Source organism: Cupressus sempervirens, chromosome 1 (genome assembly GCF_028749045.1).
Source record: "Cupressus sempervirens isolate cs-2001-9-10 chromosome 1, ASM2874904v1, whole genome shotgun sequence".
In the NCBI taxonomy this organism is placed as follows: Eukaryota; Viridiplantae; Streptophyta; class Pinopsida; order Cupressales; family Cupressaceae; genus Cupressus; species Cupressus sempervirens.
The window spans coordinates 396,541,590-396,561,494 of record NC_143118.1 but is presented as its reverse complement, the minus strand read 5'-3'; the positions used below and the strand labels follow the sequence as shown (position 1 = coordinate 396,561,494).

Here is a 19,905-nt window from a genome sequence, read left to right as displayed (position 1 = left end):
ATGAGAAGAAACAATTTTTTATTGATTCTTATCCTAATAAGGCCAGAGAAGTCATGAGGAGGTTGGCTTTCACTCCTAATCTAGGAGTTGGTCAAATAATTGTACAAAAGAAGCCTGGTTACACTATAATTTAAAATAAAAGGGCTCATGTAGATAAGGACAAGCAAATAATGGGATCCACTAGTATAGCCCTAGAGGAGAGACCTAATGAACCTAGTCCCAAGAGGCAGAAGGTAATGAAAGAAGAGAGACCTCAAGTTGAGGAATATTCACCCACTCAATCTCCTTTGAGGATTGGAGAAGAACAGCTCATAGGTGAGCAAATTGAGTAGATGGGATCACAAGGAGGTACTTTTATTACTCAAGCAGAATTAGATGAGGGCAACCCTCCATAACCTCCCCTCCCAAGTTTGGATCTAACAATAGCTGACTATAGAGGCAAGGAATTGGACCCTGTGTTAGAGTAGGCAAGTCATCAATTTTTGGTTGATGCCAGCTTTGTGAAATCTAGGGCTTTTCAGCAGTTTGCATGGAGGGAAAATATGAATGTTTTTGAAAAAAAATGTAAAAGGTTGAAAATAGAGCATCCAAAAATGGATGAAGCTTCCATCCATAACCAAACAAAAGAAGAAATGATAAAATAATTTTAGAATATAAGCCCTGAGGATGAAAGGAAAATGGTGAAGGAATCTAACATTTTATTGTTGCCAAATTGGAATATTGTTAATGCCTTAGTTTTTAGTTCTATTTCAAATAAACTGACTTTGCAAGATCAAAATAAAGGGGATTTCCAAGGCACTGCATTCATTGAAGATCAAGTTGCATTGGTCAGTTGATCATTGAGAAGAGGATCTAGAGCCCCATAATCACAACCAGATGAGTCTAGATTGATGGGAAGCATAATTGTGAGAAGAGTTGCTGATACCTCACATGTGCAAGCAGCACATTGGAATGTGGATTCTTCCAAGTTTCTTTTGGCCACTGCTAAGAAAGAGGAACAAGTTATGTTTGAGTTACAAAATAAATATGAAACAATTCTTGAGGCCTATAATAAGGAGGTAAAAATGAGAATTGAGCTTGAAGACAAGCTAATGGGGAAGTCCACTAAGCCAAAAATAACATACCCCCATCCTCCAGTCAAACCTTTTTAATCCACCCCCCTTGTAGAAATACTAGAGACACCTCAAAGGATAGAATATTACACAGCTAAGGATTTTGAAGAAGAGAAAAGCAAGCTATGGGCCTTACATGTAGAGTTAAATATGCAATATGAGGATAAGCTTAGAAAGCCTCTAATGTATTTAGTAGATAAAATTGAATGGCCCTTATTTTATGATCAGTTGGAAAGAGTAATAAGTATATGGGAGGAATTGAAAACCCATAATGAAACCCTCAAGCCTATCATTAATAAGTGGGGAAAAGGGGAGAAATAAATCACCCATTTATGTTATTTAGTTATAAGGTCTTCCCATGACCATATTGAAAAAATGTATGATGTTGCTAATGACCTATCAGATTTTGATAACAGGAGAATTGCTCTGCAACTGAAAATTGTTTCTTATTTGAGCAAGTACAAGAATAAAAAATTTGATTTGTTTCCTTGTGCCTTGGATAGAAAAAATAAATTGAAAAATAAAGATGCATGGAGTAAAGAACTAGATGACCTATTCTGCATAAGGATAAATAAAGTTTTAAATGAAAAAGGACATGCCTAGTGTGCCATCATGATAGAGGAATTGGTTAAAGTCTAGTTATTTTTTGACTCTTCGAAATAAGAGTTTGTTGGTCTTGAAAAAGAGGCTAACTATATATTAAAGAAGCAAGATGATATCCTGCAATTCAACTGGCTTGATGATGCACAGTTTAACACCTAGATAGCAGATATTCCTTCTGATGAGCAGTTAGAAGAAGGTAGTACTGATGATGATGAGGAACAAAAGGGTGAGGTGCAGGTCATTGAAACATCAGCGCCAGACCTGACAAAAGAAGAAGGTGAAAAAATAATATAGCCTGCTCAAGGTGAAAGCAATGAAAATTTGTAGGAAAAAATTGATTTGGAGGCACCACAGGATAACCCTTCATTGGCTAGTTTGGCAACCACATATTCTTAAGATCTGGAGTAATAGGGGACAAATAAAAAGTTGATGATATGCAGTGGTAACAAAAACGGGCCTACCCAAAGAATATTTGATGTGCTTAGCATTCTGTTGTGCTTGTTTTTGTCTCTTGTGTGGTGTTTTGTTTCTTGGACACTTGTCAAATCACAATTGTCCTTTGCTTGTTGCAACTCATGTTATATAAATGAGTTTTCAAGGCATTGTGAGGGTCTAAAACTTGTATAATTTTTTTGTTTTTCAAGAAAAGTACAGACAGTCAACCCAATAGTGTGTAGTTGTTTTTAGTTTGCTTCCATTTGTACTCTCTGATGACACATTGAAATTACAGAAATAACAATTTGTTATGGGCTTTGAATTAATGTCTATTGGTCATTGTATTAGTCATCTGAAAGGATAATATGGAGGGGTATTTACACTATACTTGTGTCATCAATTTATGTCTATTTTTATGGGTTTGTCTATTTTGAAGTCATTTTAAATAAGGTTTAACTTGGTTGAATGCAATCTGGATGGGTTGTATGTTGATATCAATGTTGCTTTTAATTCAAGGAATTATAGAAATGCTTCAATGAATCAGTAGGGTTTATGAGTTTATAGAAAGGATACTCTATAAGAATGGAAATGGGTGATTACAATTGATTAATTCATTTACAAGTTATTTGAATTAGATCTCCCACCAATAGTTAATTTTATGCCCAATGGATAAGGCACTGGTCACATAAGTTAGAAATGAGCAAGGGTGAATTCTGTTGCTGCATATCAAATCATTTTTTTTTTAAATCAAAACCATTTCATTCCATTTTGTTTAAAGTTACAAATGTTGGTTACCACTCGTTTGCATATAGTTTTCTGAGTCTTAGATAACCACTAATTCTAGAAATACTTGTAAACTAATAGGAGATTTATAACCATATCTACTTCTAGGGGATGCATATAGATTTGAGAATCTTTTAGATAAAATTGATAAACTATGTATGTGCTTGAGGCTAAAGATGAGAATCAGAATGAAACTAAGATAATTTCATACCATAGTTTGCATTAGAATCATCCCTAGGTATACCTACCTTGGTTTAGCAGAGCCTAAATAGTAGAAAACCATTTTTGGTTTTGTTGAAGTTGGGTCAAAGTGGTTTATTCATATAATTGCTATTAGGAATTGGCTAATCCTTAGATTGTGTGAGTAATTTCACTGTGATATTGATCATTTTGTTGCTAGATAGTTTCAAACACCAACAAATTGTGTGTCTTCCATTAGGGAGTGTTGCTGCCAATACTAGCTTGGGATTTCTGATGCCAAGTGACTCTCCATGATGTCAACCCCTACATAGTTTCCCATTGAGTGTCTGACCAAGACCTATAGTACTTGAATTATCTTATGATCTTAGTTTCAATCATCATTACTATCTAGCATGGGTTCTAGCCATGGAAGTTTTCTTTATGTGTGTTTATGGTTGGATCATTATCTCCATCAACATGGTGTGAGTGGATGTATGGGTTTCATGTGGTTGGGAGGCATAGCTACCTATACCATTGTTGGAGACTAGTGTACAGAGATGGTCTATTTTTCAGTGCTGCCACTATTGGATGTGTTCACTTGGTACTTTGGGTTTCAGAATATGCATTCATTAGAATGCTTGGATATCATGTTTAGATGATGTTAGTTTATTTGATGCATTCCTATATTATGATGTTTAGCATATGATTAGATGATGAGTTTGATTAGTTGGAATATCTAATGCATTACATTTCAGCATGTTAGATTTCCTTATTCTTATGTTGTAGTATGTTTTAGTAGTGACATCCTTATATGACAGCTCTGATGATCTGGTCGATAGTTTGGGATGTTTTTCATGAGGGATGGCTAGGGCCTTTGAGGTCTCATGATGCTATTATGGTTGGGAGGAGCCATGCACAAGTTTTGGTTGTGTTGGTGCTTTATTGATTATGCTTTCCTTCATATGATGTTTGGTTTATGAACCATGTATGTACATTGTGATGTTGCTTTCTGCATGTTCCTTCATATGCTATTATGGATTAGATAGATAGTTTTATTCTACTCCCTATTGCATGGTGTTGTGTATTTATTGATTTGAGTGTCTATGCCTTGATTATGGATTGAGTATCCCCAGTGTGGAGGAATTATCTCTCCATCTTTTTATCCTTTGTTTCTATGGTGTTTTATTTTGGAAGTTTCTCACATGTCCTTACATTTCCTTGCATGGCTCCTAGCACATCCTCATGCAAACCTCAATACCAGTGTAGTGCTTTTGGCTGCTAAACTTGGCACTTCCTCACACATATGGTGTTTTTTCATGTGGTTTAGTGTACTTTCTCATGTGAAGAGGTACTTCCTCATGCGAGACTATCAATTGTATATTCTCTTGCACAAAAAATAGTGGCATCTCTATTATTTTTTGGAGAACACACTTTAGACTTTTGAGTACACTTTAGGAATGCTAGGGGTTCCATGCTTTGGTAGATTGGAGATTTTGTGTTCTGATGTCATCTTTGGTTTTCGTTCTTCATTTTGGTCATTTTAGTTAGGTAGTGGCATTTGGAGATTTGTTGGTTGTTGGGATTGTTGATGAAGTCTTATGTTGTGATCTTTTTTATCCCTATATGATGTTGTCATGTGCATTCATACTTGTAAAGAAATAAATATCTTGGCTTGTATTGAATATTTGTTCCAAGGATCTCTAGGTGGGGCATTACAAGGCATGGAGATGTTGGAAATATACATGCAGTAACTAAGAGTGGGGGTGGTGAATTAGTTACCACAAAAACAAATCCACAGATCCCTTAGATGTATGTTAAAACTATTTATTGTTGTCACTTAGTAAACATAATTAAAATGTTGTAACTCAGTAAATGCAGTGTATGCCATCTTTAACAGACCTTAAACATTCACAGTGATTAACATGCAAGCATAAAAGAAATAACATGAACACATGAGACACCAAATTTAATGTGGAAACCCAATATGGGAAAAACCACCAAGTAACTAGCTATTGATTTTCACTCTTCTAAAGTGAGCCCTGTTAGGAGCCAACTTGGTTAAAGGTTACAAAACACATTGTTAGGTGTGACCTTGTTAGAGGATTTAATCACCTTGTAAGGAGTGGCCTTGCAAGAGGTCTTTAGAACAATTCAATAGAATTGTCACCTTGTTAGAGGATTTACAATTGGCTGTTAAACCAAATCTGCTAAGAGATTTTGGAATCACTGCTACAATGGTAAGAAAGTAACAATGAAATAACCTGAATGAGATGCAACTAAATTTGCTAATTATAGATCTCTATTCTACTTCACACTAGATCCTTCCTGATCAAATATAACTTCTCTGCTCCTCAAGGATATCTGACCATCCTTCAAATTCGCTCACACTTTCCTCTTCAAACAATCAATACACTTGCATACTCACTCATACATTTTAGAATCTCAACTTGACCTTTCATTTATATCATTCAGATTATCAAGCCAACCCAATTACAACTTACAATGACCAATAATCATTACTTCAGTCGGCTAGAATCAATACTTGAAATAATTAAAGTTCATTTCTCAAATTAACAAAATCCATCATTGGCCAACCCTACTTAGTAAACACTAATCCTAAAAACATTTCCTAAGTTAACCAACAAAAGCTTGGTCAACACTGCAAACCTGCAAAAACCTTTGGAAACCAAATGAACTCAATAAACACTAACCTCTAACCAAATTTCCTTTGTTAACCATGAGAGCTCGGTTAACACTACTTTCTACCACATTTTCCTTCGATGCCCGAGTGAGCTCGGTAGACACTGTCTACACAGAGTAATTTTCAGGAATGTTGGATAGACATAGAAAATTGCCTTGCTGACCAACTGAGCTCAGTAAGCACTACCTGCCAACTGATATGACATTTGTGTAACATCAAAGACAACACACAATTAGACAATTGTATCCAATAAGAGAGAGTGCAAAGCACCAAATGTATCAAATCAATTGAGTAAGCATGAGGAGTATTTTATTCAAGAAGCTATGTTGTTCAAATGGATTATGTTGTGTATACCAAGAAGCTCTATGGGAACTATTTTGATTAAGGAAAAGTATTGTGGTGGATTGGTTGGACATTTTGGTATTGATAAGACATTGAGTTTTCTTAAAGATAATTATTATTGGCCATATATGTATAAGGATATTCAGAAGTTTGTGAAGAGTTATGGGATTTGTCAAGCTGCAAAAATACTAGATTCTATACACCTATTTATGTTCCTAAGAAATCTTGGAGTGACATTAGTATGGATTTTTTTATTGGCTTACCCAAGACAATAAGAGGGTATGATTCCATATTTTTTTGTTGTGGATAGATTTTCTAAGATGGAAATTTCATGACATGTAAGAAGAGATCTGATGTTGTGCATGTTGTGAAGATGTTCTTCAAAGAGATTGCTAGATTGCATGGGTTGTTGAGGAGTATTATCTTTGACTGAGACAAAAATTGTGTTGGTTACTTTTGGAAGACTTTGTGGAAGAAAATGGGTATTGAGTTGAAGATCAGTTCTACATTCCATCAACAAACTGATGAACACACAGAGGTTGTGAATAGAAGCTTGGGTAATTTACTAAGATGTTTAGTTGGGGATAAACCATGTAATTTGGATATGGTATTGGCACAAGATGAGTTTCATATAATAATTATGTGAATAGGTGTATTGGGAAAACACCTTTTCAAATTGTTACTAGACTATAGCCTAGATGTATATCATATTTGATGGATATTGTAGGAGAAGAGAAAAGGAGTTTTGAAGGAGAAGTGTTTGTTGATGATATGAAGTCTTTGAATGAGGAAGAAAAGTTAAAGTTGGAGAAATGTGATTAGAAGTATAAGGAGAATAAAGACAAGTCTAGAAGATACCATCTTTTTGAAGTTGGTGATGAGGTGATGGCTCATTTGAAAAGAGGTAGATTTCAAGTTGGTACATACAATAATTTGAAAATGAATAAGTTTGGTCCTTGAAGAATCTTGAGGAAGTTATATAGTGGTAATACATATGATTTTGCATTACTTGATGACATGGATATATCTTCTATAATTAATGTTGTTGATTTATATGAGTATCATGAGTTAGATAATGAAGTTCTTGTACCAAGTGATTATCCTAAGAAGTAGACTAAAGAGGTTGAACATGTGTTGGATCAGAGAGTCAACAAGAGTACATGATGAAAATATTAGTACGAGTATTTGGTGAAATGGAAAAATAGACTACTTGAAGATTCTACACGAATTTCTCAATCTTAGTTGGATTTAGCTCGGGTTGTGGTGCCTTCATGATTCAAGAGAATCATTTCTTTCAACCTTGGTTATCTGATGCAGGAGCATCCTGGGTTGCCTTTATATCCTTCTTGTTTTATTGAGTTGCATTGTTGACCGATTTCTAGCATTGTCGAGTTGCAATTATTGCCAAATGCCAATATTGTTGAGCTCTAGTATCAAATGAGTTCTAGTGTTGGCTGAGTTGCTTCAAGTGTTGAGTTTTTTTGGTAGTTTCTTATGATACTGGGTTCCTTCTTTGACTTAGTTTTTTTTGTGTTGCTTCTCAATGGGAGATGACTTATTTTTTAAATTTTTATTGTGCATTTCATGTAAGGATCAATCATTGGGATGTGTGCAAACCATTATAAGGTCAACTTGGCAAGTATAAGTAGTGAGTCTAGTTTAGGTTAAGGGACAAGAGATGAAGCAAGAGGTTTGTAGAAGTTAGCGAGGTAGAGTCTAGATATTTGATCCTAGTTCTATCATGTTGGATCATTTTGATATATTCTTTTTATCATTGCATTGATTGTAATCCATAAGGTCTTATAGTTGAGCATGTTTTCTATTATTTTGATGAACCAATGAGATATTGGCATCTCCCTTTCTCCTTGGTGTTGTTCTTAGTGTTTTCTTTCAGTGTGTTTATTTAGCAAGGTCGTTTGATAGTTAGGTGTGCCTCTAGCCCTTATGTCATTTAAGACTAGAGAAATTTTCTACACTAGAGCTAGGTGTAGCCACATCTTTCTATTTCTAGAATTTTATCATCTTTCTTCCACATTGATCTTCTGAAATGTTCATTCCCTCTTATACGACCATCCATCTTTATATTTATGTTTCTACAAAACTTTGCAATTTATCAAAACTTGTTGCAGTCATAGCATGTAATACTTATTTGTTCAACATTCCCTTTATCTAGTCTAGATCTGCATCAGTTAGTCTTGTGTCCAAAAATATTGAATAATTAACAACAATCATTAAGGAATTTTTTCTTCCATTTTTATTATTATTCTATTAGAAATATTATGATGAGCTAAGTTATTGAGAGGGGAGGGGTGAATCAGTAACTTCTAAAACTTTTATCCCAAATAGAAATTAATCCTTTATATGAATTCTAATCTAACTTCATGCATGATAAACTTAGAAAATATGAAAGAATACATAACACTTTGACACAAGATTTGGTGATCCAGAAACCTTCCAAATAGAAAGTAAAACTAGGGTAGGGATGATACCCACAAGCTTTAGTACTACAGTATAAAGTTGACCTATTAAGGCTTACATTGATCACTTCCAATGATCTGCCCTCTTAGGAGCAATAAAGACTATTAGGTCCTCCTTGTGAAAGGATTTACAAACATACAATAAAGTATGCACTCAGTAAAGAGATTTACATAAGACTGTTAGGTCTACCTTGTTAAAGGATTTGACTGATCCACTTGTTAGGATGAAATAGTAGCTGATCTTTGATTTGCAACTTGGTTTGCTGAATGAGATTCCTCTAAGTGTATAAATCACCTCGTTGTGATAGATGAATCTTTGTTGCTCCTTATACTATTGTAGCCTTTGTAATTCGCTCTTCTTCTCTTCTCTGATGATTACATTACTTCCTTTTCAATTCCATGCATTCATTGGATGTGATACAATACATTACATATACATCAATCCAATTATATAATTATAAAGTCAGCCATAATACAAGTTTACACAAAATATTACAAAGTTGGCCAAAGTGTAGAAACTCGAGCTCTAAAGACTAACTTGGTGAGGTTTTGATACTCGGCATCCACTATCATTGCTCAACATCGTCATGCACTCGGTAGATGTAGAAGCTCGATTCGTACTAATCACTTCCAAGTAGTCTTCAACTCGGTCTACACTGGTGACTCACCAAATATTGTGAAACTTGACATATAAACTGAATCACTTGGTTCATACTATATAGCTTAGTAAACACTATAACCTCAAGCTCGATATAAACTAAGTCTCTTGGTTAACACTGAGTAGCTTGGTCAACACTGGACTCGCATCACATCAACTACGAACTTGGTAAACACTGCACAACATTGTTTACACTGGTAAACTTGGCATTACTGTAATGCTTGGTTTACATTGTTGATCTTTAACTCTGTAGTCACTGCTTGGTTCAAACTAAAATCTATCCATAGGACTCAGTAGCAACTATAAGACTCGATTAACACTAAGTAGCTGTACAATATGCTCAATTTGAACTCACAATCTGAATAAGTGTATGCCACTAATAACAAACATGATTGGAATATCAACATATTCATAGTTTGAATTCTACATTGATTGGTTTTATGATCAAATCTTTTGGAGGTAAATCAATGACTACAAAATGATCTAGCATTTTGATTTTTCCTACATTTGCATTCTATTTATTTATGTCCATGTCTATAATAAGCATTGAAATAAAAGAACAATTTATTGCTTGATTAGAAATTGATGTGCCAACTTCTTTGATTTTGAAGTATAGACACAAGTATATACCTAATGCGCACATGCTAAGATAACATAGAATTAGGATGTGATGCTTTTTATGAACCAGAAATGGACAAATAGTTACCAAATCTCTTCCCTTCCTTTCATATCCACCTATAAATTCTTATCTCTAAAAATATATTTTAACAAAAGTTAATTCTAAGTAGTGTTTCCTTTCTCAATTTAAAACATGTACCCTATTTTTTCTTTGTATCCTTTGGATTAAACCTTTCCTTTTATCCCATTTAAAGAAGTAAGAATCTTTTAAATGCCTATCTTGTTTTTGGTCCTTAAATTGTCAAATTCTAGAAGATGTTTTTTGGCTATGTATCTATTTTCTCTGGTTATATATCATTTGGAAATGCTACAACCCTTTTTTTAATGGAAATTATCACCAAATTATTAGTTTGAAGTATTTAAAAATTGAGATGTATGACCATTTATATGTCCACATGGATTCAACATGTAGTTACTTCACTTTAACATTTATTTTTTGTAGAACTTAAAAAAGGCAAGTTTCTAATACTCAAGCTTAGTTGAGTTATTTTTAGACAAATGATGATGGGCGTGCTAAGAAACATGAGTAAATTACTATTGGAGTTATTAACTTGTATAATGGAGGTTCCTCTATCTATAGTATAAATAAAATAAGTATAGCTACTTAATACATTTGCAACACCCATTAACCTATGCATTAAATGCTAGACAAGATGAATTTTGTTCGATTTTTGAAGATTTTGCAAGGTAGACATCAATATTGATTGCTAATATATGTCAATAATTTTACTTTATTCTATTCTTACTATTGTTGTTGTTTCCTTCACTACCATATAATATGCTTGATGTAAATAAATCTTATTCTCTAACCTATAAATTTTGATGTATAAGTTCATTTATACTTAGTTTTAGCTAGTAAAAAATCATTTTAGACACAAACTCAACATATGTCAAGAAGTGAAAAGTGCATTTTAGACACTTTTACACTTCATTTTTCACCACTTTGGATTAGTACATTAATCATCCCATCCTTATATGAGATTTTGATTGATTCGACATTCCTAATATTAAACTCTTATTGATTAAGATTGTATCCTTATTTAAACAAATTTATGAGCACTGAATTATAAGCTCCTCCAATAGACTCAAATTCATTACTAAATTTATTTAATGTCAATTCCACAATCCAAATTTGACTCGCATTTTCAAAGTCCAGATTTCACTTTAGACCTAAGCCAATATAATTCATCGATTATAATATCATCTATTTTACAAACAACTTTTAAAATATGCAATTACTACTATTATAAAAAAGACAAACACATGCAAACCATTTGTAATGGATAATTTATCCAAAAGAAATGACCCATTGTAAGAAACTCTAATACATCTATCTATGACAATAATCATCCCTCAACTACTCTCACTCACATGAATCCCATTAACATCAATACACCCGAAATCACAAAACTCCTATAATAAATCACTTCAACATCAAATACAGTACATTCCATTCTATCAACCTCAAATTCCATTACTGACATCACCAAATCAAATCATGACCATTCAAATTATTGCTTCCCCTTATTGACTCCTAAAGAGAATTCCCCTAGTATTCTTTTTACACACATTTATACCTTAAATAAAAAAAATCTCTACATCAACTTTTTACCTCCACATTGATACTTCACATGCAAAGACACTTCAAATCATGAGAAGACGTTGCAGGGTCCTATAACCGTTGGGGGGCCCCTTGGAAAGCCCAAATTTCGTAAGCGTGGAAATCAAAAAACAAGGCAGTTCGTACTCCACTAGAAACAACAACGTGGCGACTTGACAGTACTTATCCACGGTCATATGGTGGGACCGCCCCTTTAGAATCCCGTATACATATTCAGATGAATCCGTGAATTAAGAGGGGATGTGTAGTCGAACAAAAGAGATATGTGTGTCATATTATGTCCCTGGTTTTCCCCACCTCTAACGTGATTTTCTCCACTTTTATGACTGACTTGAACAAAAGTCTACATCCGTAGTTCCGATGCAGACGTAGGCCGTGGACCCCATGGTCACATGGTCCAAAGGACAAGAGTCCACAGACAAGTTTGAGCTTATATAGAATGGGAGGATGGGGCCAACCTTGTAAGGATAAAAAAGAGATTATTTTGGACCTCAAAAGTAATGCATAGGACATCCCTCCATGTGGGTACTTACCAAAGTCCACCATCCACTGGACACAATTTTCAATGCACTTTCAACTCTTTTCAAAATGCTTTTCATTATCATCTCTTTGGAATTCTATTCAGAGTTTTGATTTCTAGGTGTCCTCACATATACCTAAAGAGGATACTGGTACATGTCAATTCAATCCATAATTGAGCAACTTCAACTTCCTTTCCTATGTAGACATCGTATTTTGTTAAGCAAAGCATAGTTTGATTTAAATGGTGGTTTTAGTGCATCTAATTTTTAAGATTGTACATTTAGCCCTTGCTTCACATAGTATGTGACAACCTTGTCATTTTGAAAAAGAGCAATGGCTATTTGGCTGAATATTTGCACCGGTCTTATAGTCAGTGCTAAACCTATGCCAGTCAAATCAACGAAAGAAATGCCCATGCAATGATTGTATCTATCTATCATTCCTTCCTGCGTTGAAAAATTTGTGTTGGAAGAAAGTACAATGAAATTTGTTTTCAATGTTTTTTATGTCAATGAGTCATTGGTCTACCAGTGAAGTTGAAAGGTTCTTAAAGGGCCCACAATCTCGCTGAGTACGTGGCTCTGTGTAATAACTGCCCCTACAAAACAAATGTCACATCAGCAATCTCCGTAATATGCAGAAAAATCAATGAGAGATGAAGTCATTTGAATATTGACCAGTCAACATTAGTCAATTAACTATCATTAACTTTACATATATGCTCAAATTTAAAAGAAACTGTAAATTCGTTACCATATTACTAATACCAGATACTAGATACCAGGTGGTATAACCATGGCGACCAAGTTGAAAAGAGCTCCAGAACCTGTCTAAGAACACAAGGCGAGTATATTGTAGGAGTGCTTTTCCACACTACCACGAAGCTGTTAAGCTTCCTCGGAATCTTTCCTGACATGAAGATACCCAACCCGACAACAAGGTAGTCTAAACAAGTAAAACTTAGAAGAGTAATGGAATTGTGTAGTAACAAATAGTCGTATCTACATTAACCACATAATTAGGTCAGCTTCCATCTTATCATAATTAAAAGAACTTATGCTTATTTCCAACTCACTTCATAATCATCATTTATGTGTAAAGATACATGAAGAATAAGAATCGTAAGCAATCCATAATATGGCATCCTCAACAAGCCATGTAAAATCATCATAAAAGCATGATTTCCTTTATATTAAATATATAAGAAAGATTTAAAATTTACACAACATAAAAATCATGTCAACATACGAGACGCTATCAACCCTAACAGAAAAATAAATGGCATACTAAATGTCAAAAGGTAGAACTAAAATCATCATAAAATCTGTAACTGCTAAAAAAAAATTCCTAACCTCACCATTTCACAAGGCTAAGTGACAAATGCAATTTTACCTGAGAAATGTAACTATCTAAATTATAGAAAGACTATAGGAGCCTTAATATAAAAATAAAAACAAAAATGACAAAAATGCCTTGGTATCATGTTGTAAAATTAATTATATCAGTAAGACTTATGAATTAGACATTTTGCCTGTTTGCCACACAAGAACCAAGAAGCATTCTCGATACTTGGCCCTTGTGCCCATCAAGCTGGGCAACAACCCTGCAACCCAAAATCCAAAATGTTAAACATCCTTCTAACTATTGCATAGTAGTAAGCGTGTTGCAGTTTGGTTGTAATCCTGGTTTGGAGAGAGTACTCTATAGTGTCTATAACCATGAAATTACTCGAAGCCTCATGATGCTTAAGAAAATGAAAACAACACTTAGTTGATACAACTCATTAATTACATAGGCTGGCTATATAGATAGAATATGATGACACGCATGGGAGGCATTAATCCAACTTGGTACTTGTCTCATGCTTGTTTCAAATGTATAGGGTTTTGGTATGCTATCTTATTCTAGCATGTAACGACCCACCAATCCTCTAAATCGTAGTCAATCTCAATTGCATTTTCTATAAACATTCAAATAAAATGCAAGGGTTTACCCTATTTACAACCAACAATATCAAGAGATACAAAGAAGACATTTCCCGAATTCACTTCCACAGATTTACAATGTCTTAAAGCAACAATTTACTCATTAATTTATGTAACGCTTAGAAAGAAAGAACCTGGAATGTGATGGCTTATTTTCCTTTTCCTATGTTGCCTCCTTGGATTTGTTCTTCCTCCACACCCTTAAATCCAAAACTTCCAAACTTAACTTCAATCTTTCTTCTGATAAAGCTTCTGGATTGTTGCTTTAGCCTCCTTCCAAGCAGGTCTTCCCATTGCCATGAATGCATTCAAAGTACCCTCAAGAAATTAGTGAGAGCTTTTGAGAAGAGGCCCATTGAAGAGCCGCACTTGACAGATTGTACTGAGGTCTAAGACAGTCTCCAATTGCCATTCCGACTCTAGCCTCTTCCTTAGGACCATTCCAAAAGCCAAAGCCGTCAAAACCCAAGCAATGAGTGCAGAGGAAGCTACGGCTGCCAAGCTATCAGTTCTCCATGCCCTCAAGTGATACGAACCAGAGAACGTTAAAGCAACTCCCATGGTTCCAGCAATCAGAGAAAATATTATAAAGTACATAGTTGTGGTATTACCTGCTAAATAAGGATGAGCTTCCATATTGATGAACTTGCTGAGTGCCCACCCAGCAAGGCCAAGAACTATGACATACATTATAAAGTTCAAGATCAACAAAGGTCCTCCCAAAGTCTTGCCTACAGTTCAAGCCATGATACTCTCTTCTTAAATTGTATATACACGCACCTTTCTCAATACCCACAATAAACTGCTACTTGGATTCAAGAATATGGCAGCCAAAGTAATATAAAACCAGTAGAAATATTCAAAATGCTGCAATGCAGAGAATAAGAGGCTTCTAGATTATATTTGAAGTTTATCTTGATGTTACAAGTGATGACAAGTTATAGTGCATTCTTAGCAGTATATATCCAACTTGTGAAGAACGCTTAACGTAATTTCTGTAGCCTGCGGCCATTTCTCCTCAGCAAACTTCCCAATCATAACTAATTTATTAACTGATTTCCCAATTTCTATTAGTGGTGTGAATTAATAGGTTTGTAATTAACTACATTTCTTTTTAACAAAAAAAAAAATCAACCACTAATGCAAACTTTACTTTTAAAAACAATAAGATTTTTATTTTTTAAGAATAAAATCTACATGTAATTAAGTTCACCATTTTATTTGTTTTGATGGAAGGTAGGTTGTGACATCCCTTCGACCTTAGGAGATGCATCGTCCTCGATGCTTGATGAATATTGCATCCATAACCAAAGAGAACAAGTTTTCATGTGTTAACTTCCATTGTTTTCAAGGCTTAAAAGTATGCATATATTTTAATTAAAGTACTATAAGAATGAACAAGATTGTGTACCCTCTACTTAAACAAAATTGTGTTTAGATACACTAACATACAACCTTCCATAACACATAATTGAAGTAGCACAGTTCATGGAAAAACACACATACTTAAATAAGTATATGAGTTATTTAATCATTTGAAGAACTTTCCTATGTGGGTGTGTGAATTCCATTACCATCCTATAATTTTACAAGGTTAGGCTACCTCTCTCTGACAATATTCCCCCTTTCTGATAATGTGTCATACCCTCTGTTTCATTACAGGAACAATACCCAATGTCAGTCCATCATATATTATAAATCAAATTGATTTTTCAATGAAATTTAAAATCATATAATTCCTTATCTCAAGAAGTCTCAAAATTTGTAACATATTGACTTAAAATCACATGATATCACACATATGCCTGTGCACTTACCATACCCTAGCATCACTTGTGGATTTTTCCTCGCTAGTAGGTACTTCTTATCCACATTCTACCATACTAATTAGTATCTCAAGGAGATCAACTCAAATATTAGTAGTCAAAATTTTTATTCAACTTTATGACTTCTTAACTCATCTTATACTCACAAGCCATATGTACCATACATACCATTTAACATGTGCTCACTAAGTGAGTAATTGTCCACATAAATAGACTAGTGTCCATGAAATGTAATCAAGTAATGCAATCTCATTACATCTAAGTCATCCTCGTTAGATCATTAGGAGAAATAATGACATGCACATAAAAATTTCAGTAATGTAATCATTAACATTTAATCATCATTATGCATCTTAATTCGCATATAGCTCCAAATTAACAACATGTATTTAACCATTATCATAGATAGATCAAGGATAGAAAGTCACACAATTAAATGTGTCAAGTAACATTAACCCAAGTTTTATACCAATAGATAATTCAACCAAATCCCAAACACAAAGTCAACCAAAGGGTCTAAGTCTATGTTGAACACCATATCGACTAGGAGTCAAACAGATAACTCAAGATGACTACATCATTGATCTTTATTCATTGACCAAATTGACTCAATAAAAGGTGTTAACAACTTTCTATAAAGTAAAAGTCACATGCATGGTGGATCATCACATATACATAACACCAATGCAAAAATATTATCAAAATAGATAAAAGAGGGATCTATACATACCCGTTTGCATCCTCATAGGAAGACCATATTTTTATAGACTTGTCACATGGGCCAAAAGTCAAATCAGGTTAGTCAAAAGTCGTCTACAATTAGTTGAGTCAACAAGTAGATACAATATCTTCCAATTAAGTTTGCAACTTCATTCTACGTTCCAACATGCATGTCGAAATGATAGGTGCAAATAAAGTTATGTTTCATAACCAATTATCGACCAAATTGTCAAACACAACAAATCATCACATGACTATGTCATATATGAAAATATCAGAAGAAGTTGACCTACATGTTCAACTTTATTCTATCGTATGTAAAACCATGTCATGTTAAGTATTTGCCACATTTTTATTTGCAAGAATCACATAAATAAGAAAACTATAGCTTGATTAGTTAACATTTGTTTTGCTGCCATAATCAAGGATTAACAATAATTATCCATTTACAAATGTAACACATGACATTATCCAAGGAATCCATCCATCAAATGCATGATTTATTAAATATAAAAAGTATAATTTAAAGCATCATACCTCAATGGACATCATAGAAAATGTCAACCTACATGTCGGATATGGAACAATAAGCTCATCATACAAGTGCTTACCAATCACCTGCAAGGATTAGTAATCCAATTTTTATCAATTGAGTGACCTTAGGCCCTAATGCCCATTTTGTCACCATAGTGTGCTTAACCAACATATAAGCACGTGTTGTGATGTATGGCCTTTATGCCATTAAATCATCACATAACAACATAATTAAGTACATCTCAAATGACGAGTAAAACAATCAAACTGAGATGACATTTTCATTATGTTCTTCAGTGAATTCAGTCTCCAAAGCTGTAGGATGTCTCCCACCTACTTCTTGAGACAGAAGTGTGGCCCAGGAACTTTAACCTCACCAACCACAGAGTGACACTTTCCTCAAAATTCTTCCTAAGACGAAGAATTCCCCAACCCTAACACGAGAAGCCTAGCTTCTTAGAACAAGATGGATCGGATGGATCTGGTGCGACCGTGAAACATTTCTACATTGCAACCATGTGCCTAGTAATGTAGCTGGAAAATAAAATAAACCGTGTAACATTTCTACGTTGCAACCATGTGCCTAGTAGTCTAAACATAGAATGTAGTAGTAAAACCAAATAAGCATAACCATGTACACATATGCAATATTTGGATAACAAAATGGCTTGGCCAAGCACTTTCAAAATCCAGAATTACCTATAGAAGAAACAAGAACAGACAAGTATCCATTCTACAGAACTGGCAGATAGGGAAACTAAACATGAAGATATCCACCTATCTATCCCATAATTGCTACATTACACCCTTCCATGAAGGAAAGTACATAACATCTAACCTTCCTTGTTTGTCCACATTCGGCACCCATAGTGGAAGGTAAGCTTTCCAAAAAAAATTTAAAAATAGCATAAGATAAATGCAAAAGGAAGAATGGCATGTTCTTCACAATCTACTCCCTTGTACATCCTATCAATGCTCCACAATGAACATCAAAGATGAAATCACTTCCAAATCACAGGACTAGCAACACCAAAAATATGCGTGCACACCCTAGCCACCTCAAGATCAAAGAAATCTTAAAAACAAGATTCATAATTCTTAAGTAAAAGTCCAAAAAGGAGATACAAACCAAAATAAAAGTGAACAAGAGTCAAGTAAATAGCTCACATAAGAAATTGGTGGCTTGGTGGTCACAAAGAACATAAAATCTCAAGCTAGTCCTTCATCACATCCAAGTTCATGAAACCGAACATAATAAAATGAAACCCAATTGACTTAAAGCACAATGACTCTCACTAGTCACCAAGAGGGAGTAGATGTTTAATGACACTTTGTGTCCAAGGATCACCAAGAACATAACCAAACTTCTCATGCATCACATGAAATTTATCTTGATAGTCACATATTTCTAAATGCATAATGAAACATGTAATACTTTTGCAAATGATATCCATCTTCTTCCTACTTGTCATATTAGGTTACTCAATGAACCTCATGAATCTGGCATAAAATAAAAATAAATTCTGGCACCACATGTGCATCACATGTCATTTACATAATAAAAAGATATTTTGCATTGCTATCACAAGCTGAATCTTCGTTTGGTAGGCTCTCATAGCCTAGTGCAAAAGTCAACCATCCTTTGACTATCTCAATAGTTTAATTCCAATACGCTCATTATATCATCACATGGTTTAAAGTAAATATAATCATAAACATATGAGGTATGTAATTTACTAGTCATTCCATAAACCTTCCATTTTTAACAATCTTTTAAGTAATGCAATTTTAAACTCATAATCATGACATGCATAAGGAACATCAAATCCTTCTATGTCTAATGTAATCATAGCTAAGAGACACAATATGTAACCCATATCATCAACTCATACTATATAAAGTAGACAAGTTGACTTACAGTTCTATGTCTAGCATAGTGAACTCAAGGCCCAAGTGTGGAACCAAGAGCTCTGATACCATATGTAATAACTGCCCCTACAAAACAAATGCCACATCAGCAATCTCCTTAATATGTGGAAAATCAACAAGAGTCAAAGTCATTTGAATATTGACCAGTCAACATTAGTCGATTAACTATCATTTACTTTACATATATGCTCAAATTTAAAAGAAACTGTAAATTCGTTACCAGATTACTAATACCAGATACCAGATACCAGGTGGTATAACCATGGCGACCAAGTTGAAAAGAGCTCCAGAACCTGTCTAAGAACACAAGGTGACAATATTGTAGGAGTGCTTTTCCACCCTACCACAAAGTTGTTAAGCTTCCCCAAAATCTTTCCTGACATGAAAGATACCCAGCCCGACAACAAGGTAGTCTAAACAAGTAAAACTTAGAAGAGTAATGGAATTGTGTAGTAACAAATAGTCGTATCTACATTAACCACATAATTAGGTCAGCTTCCATCTTATCATAATTAAAAGAACTTATCCTTATTTCCAACTCACTTCATAATAACCATTTATGTGTAAAGATACATGAAGAATAAGAGTCGTAAGCAATCCGTAATATGACATCCTCAACAAGCCATGTAAAATCATCATAAAAGCATGATTTACTTTATATTAAATATATAAGAAAGATTTGAAATTTATAAAACACAAAAATCATGTCAACATACTAGAGGCTGTCAACCCTAACAAAAAAATTAATGGCATACTAAATGTCAAAAGGTAGAACTGAAATCATCATAAAATCTGTAAC

At 34.2% G+C, this 19,905-nt stretch overlaps 1 protein-coding gene across 1 annotated transcript; it reads right to left on the bottom strand.

Annotated features, from left to right (window-relative positions):
* Positions 1-14,424: 14,424 nt before the first annotated feature.
* LOC149577965 (membrane protein PM19L-like) lies at positions 14,425-14,787 on the bottom strand. The gene has a single exon (XM_089798872.1). It carries the CDS (start codon positions 14,785-14,787, stop codon positions 14,425-14,427), a length of 363 nt encoding a protein of 120 aa, XP_089654998.1.
* Positions 14,788-19,905: the final 5,118 nt, after the last annotated feature.

What these genes read in the sequence shown, in the direction of transcription:
- LOC149577965 (XM_089798872.1), bottom strand. Translation starts at nt 14,787, where the DNA reads ATGTATGTCATAGTTCTTGGCCTTGCTGGGTGGGCACTCAGCAAGTTC.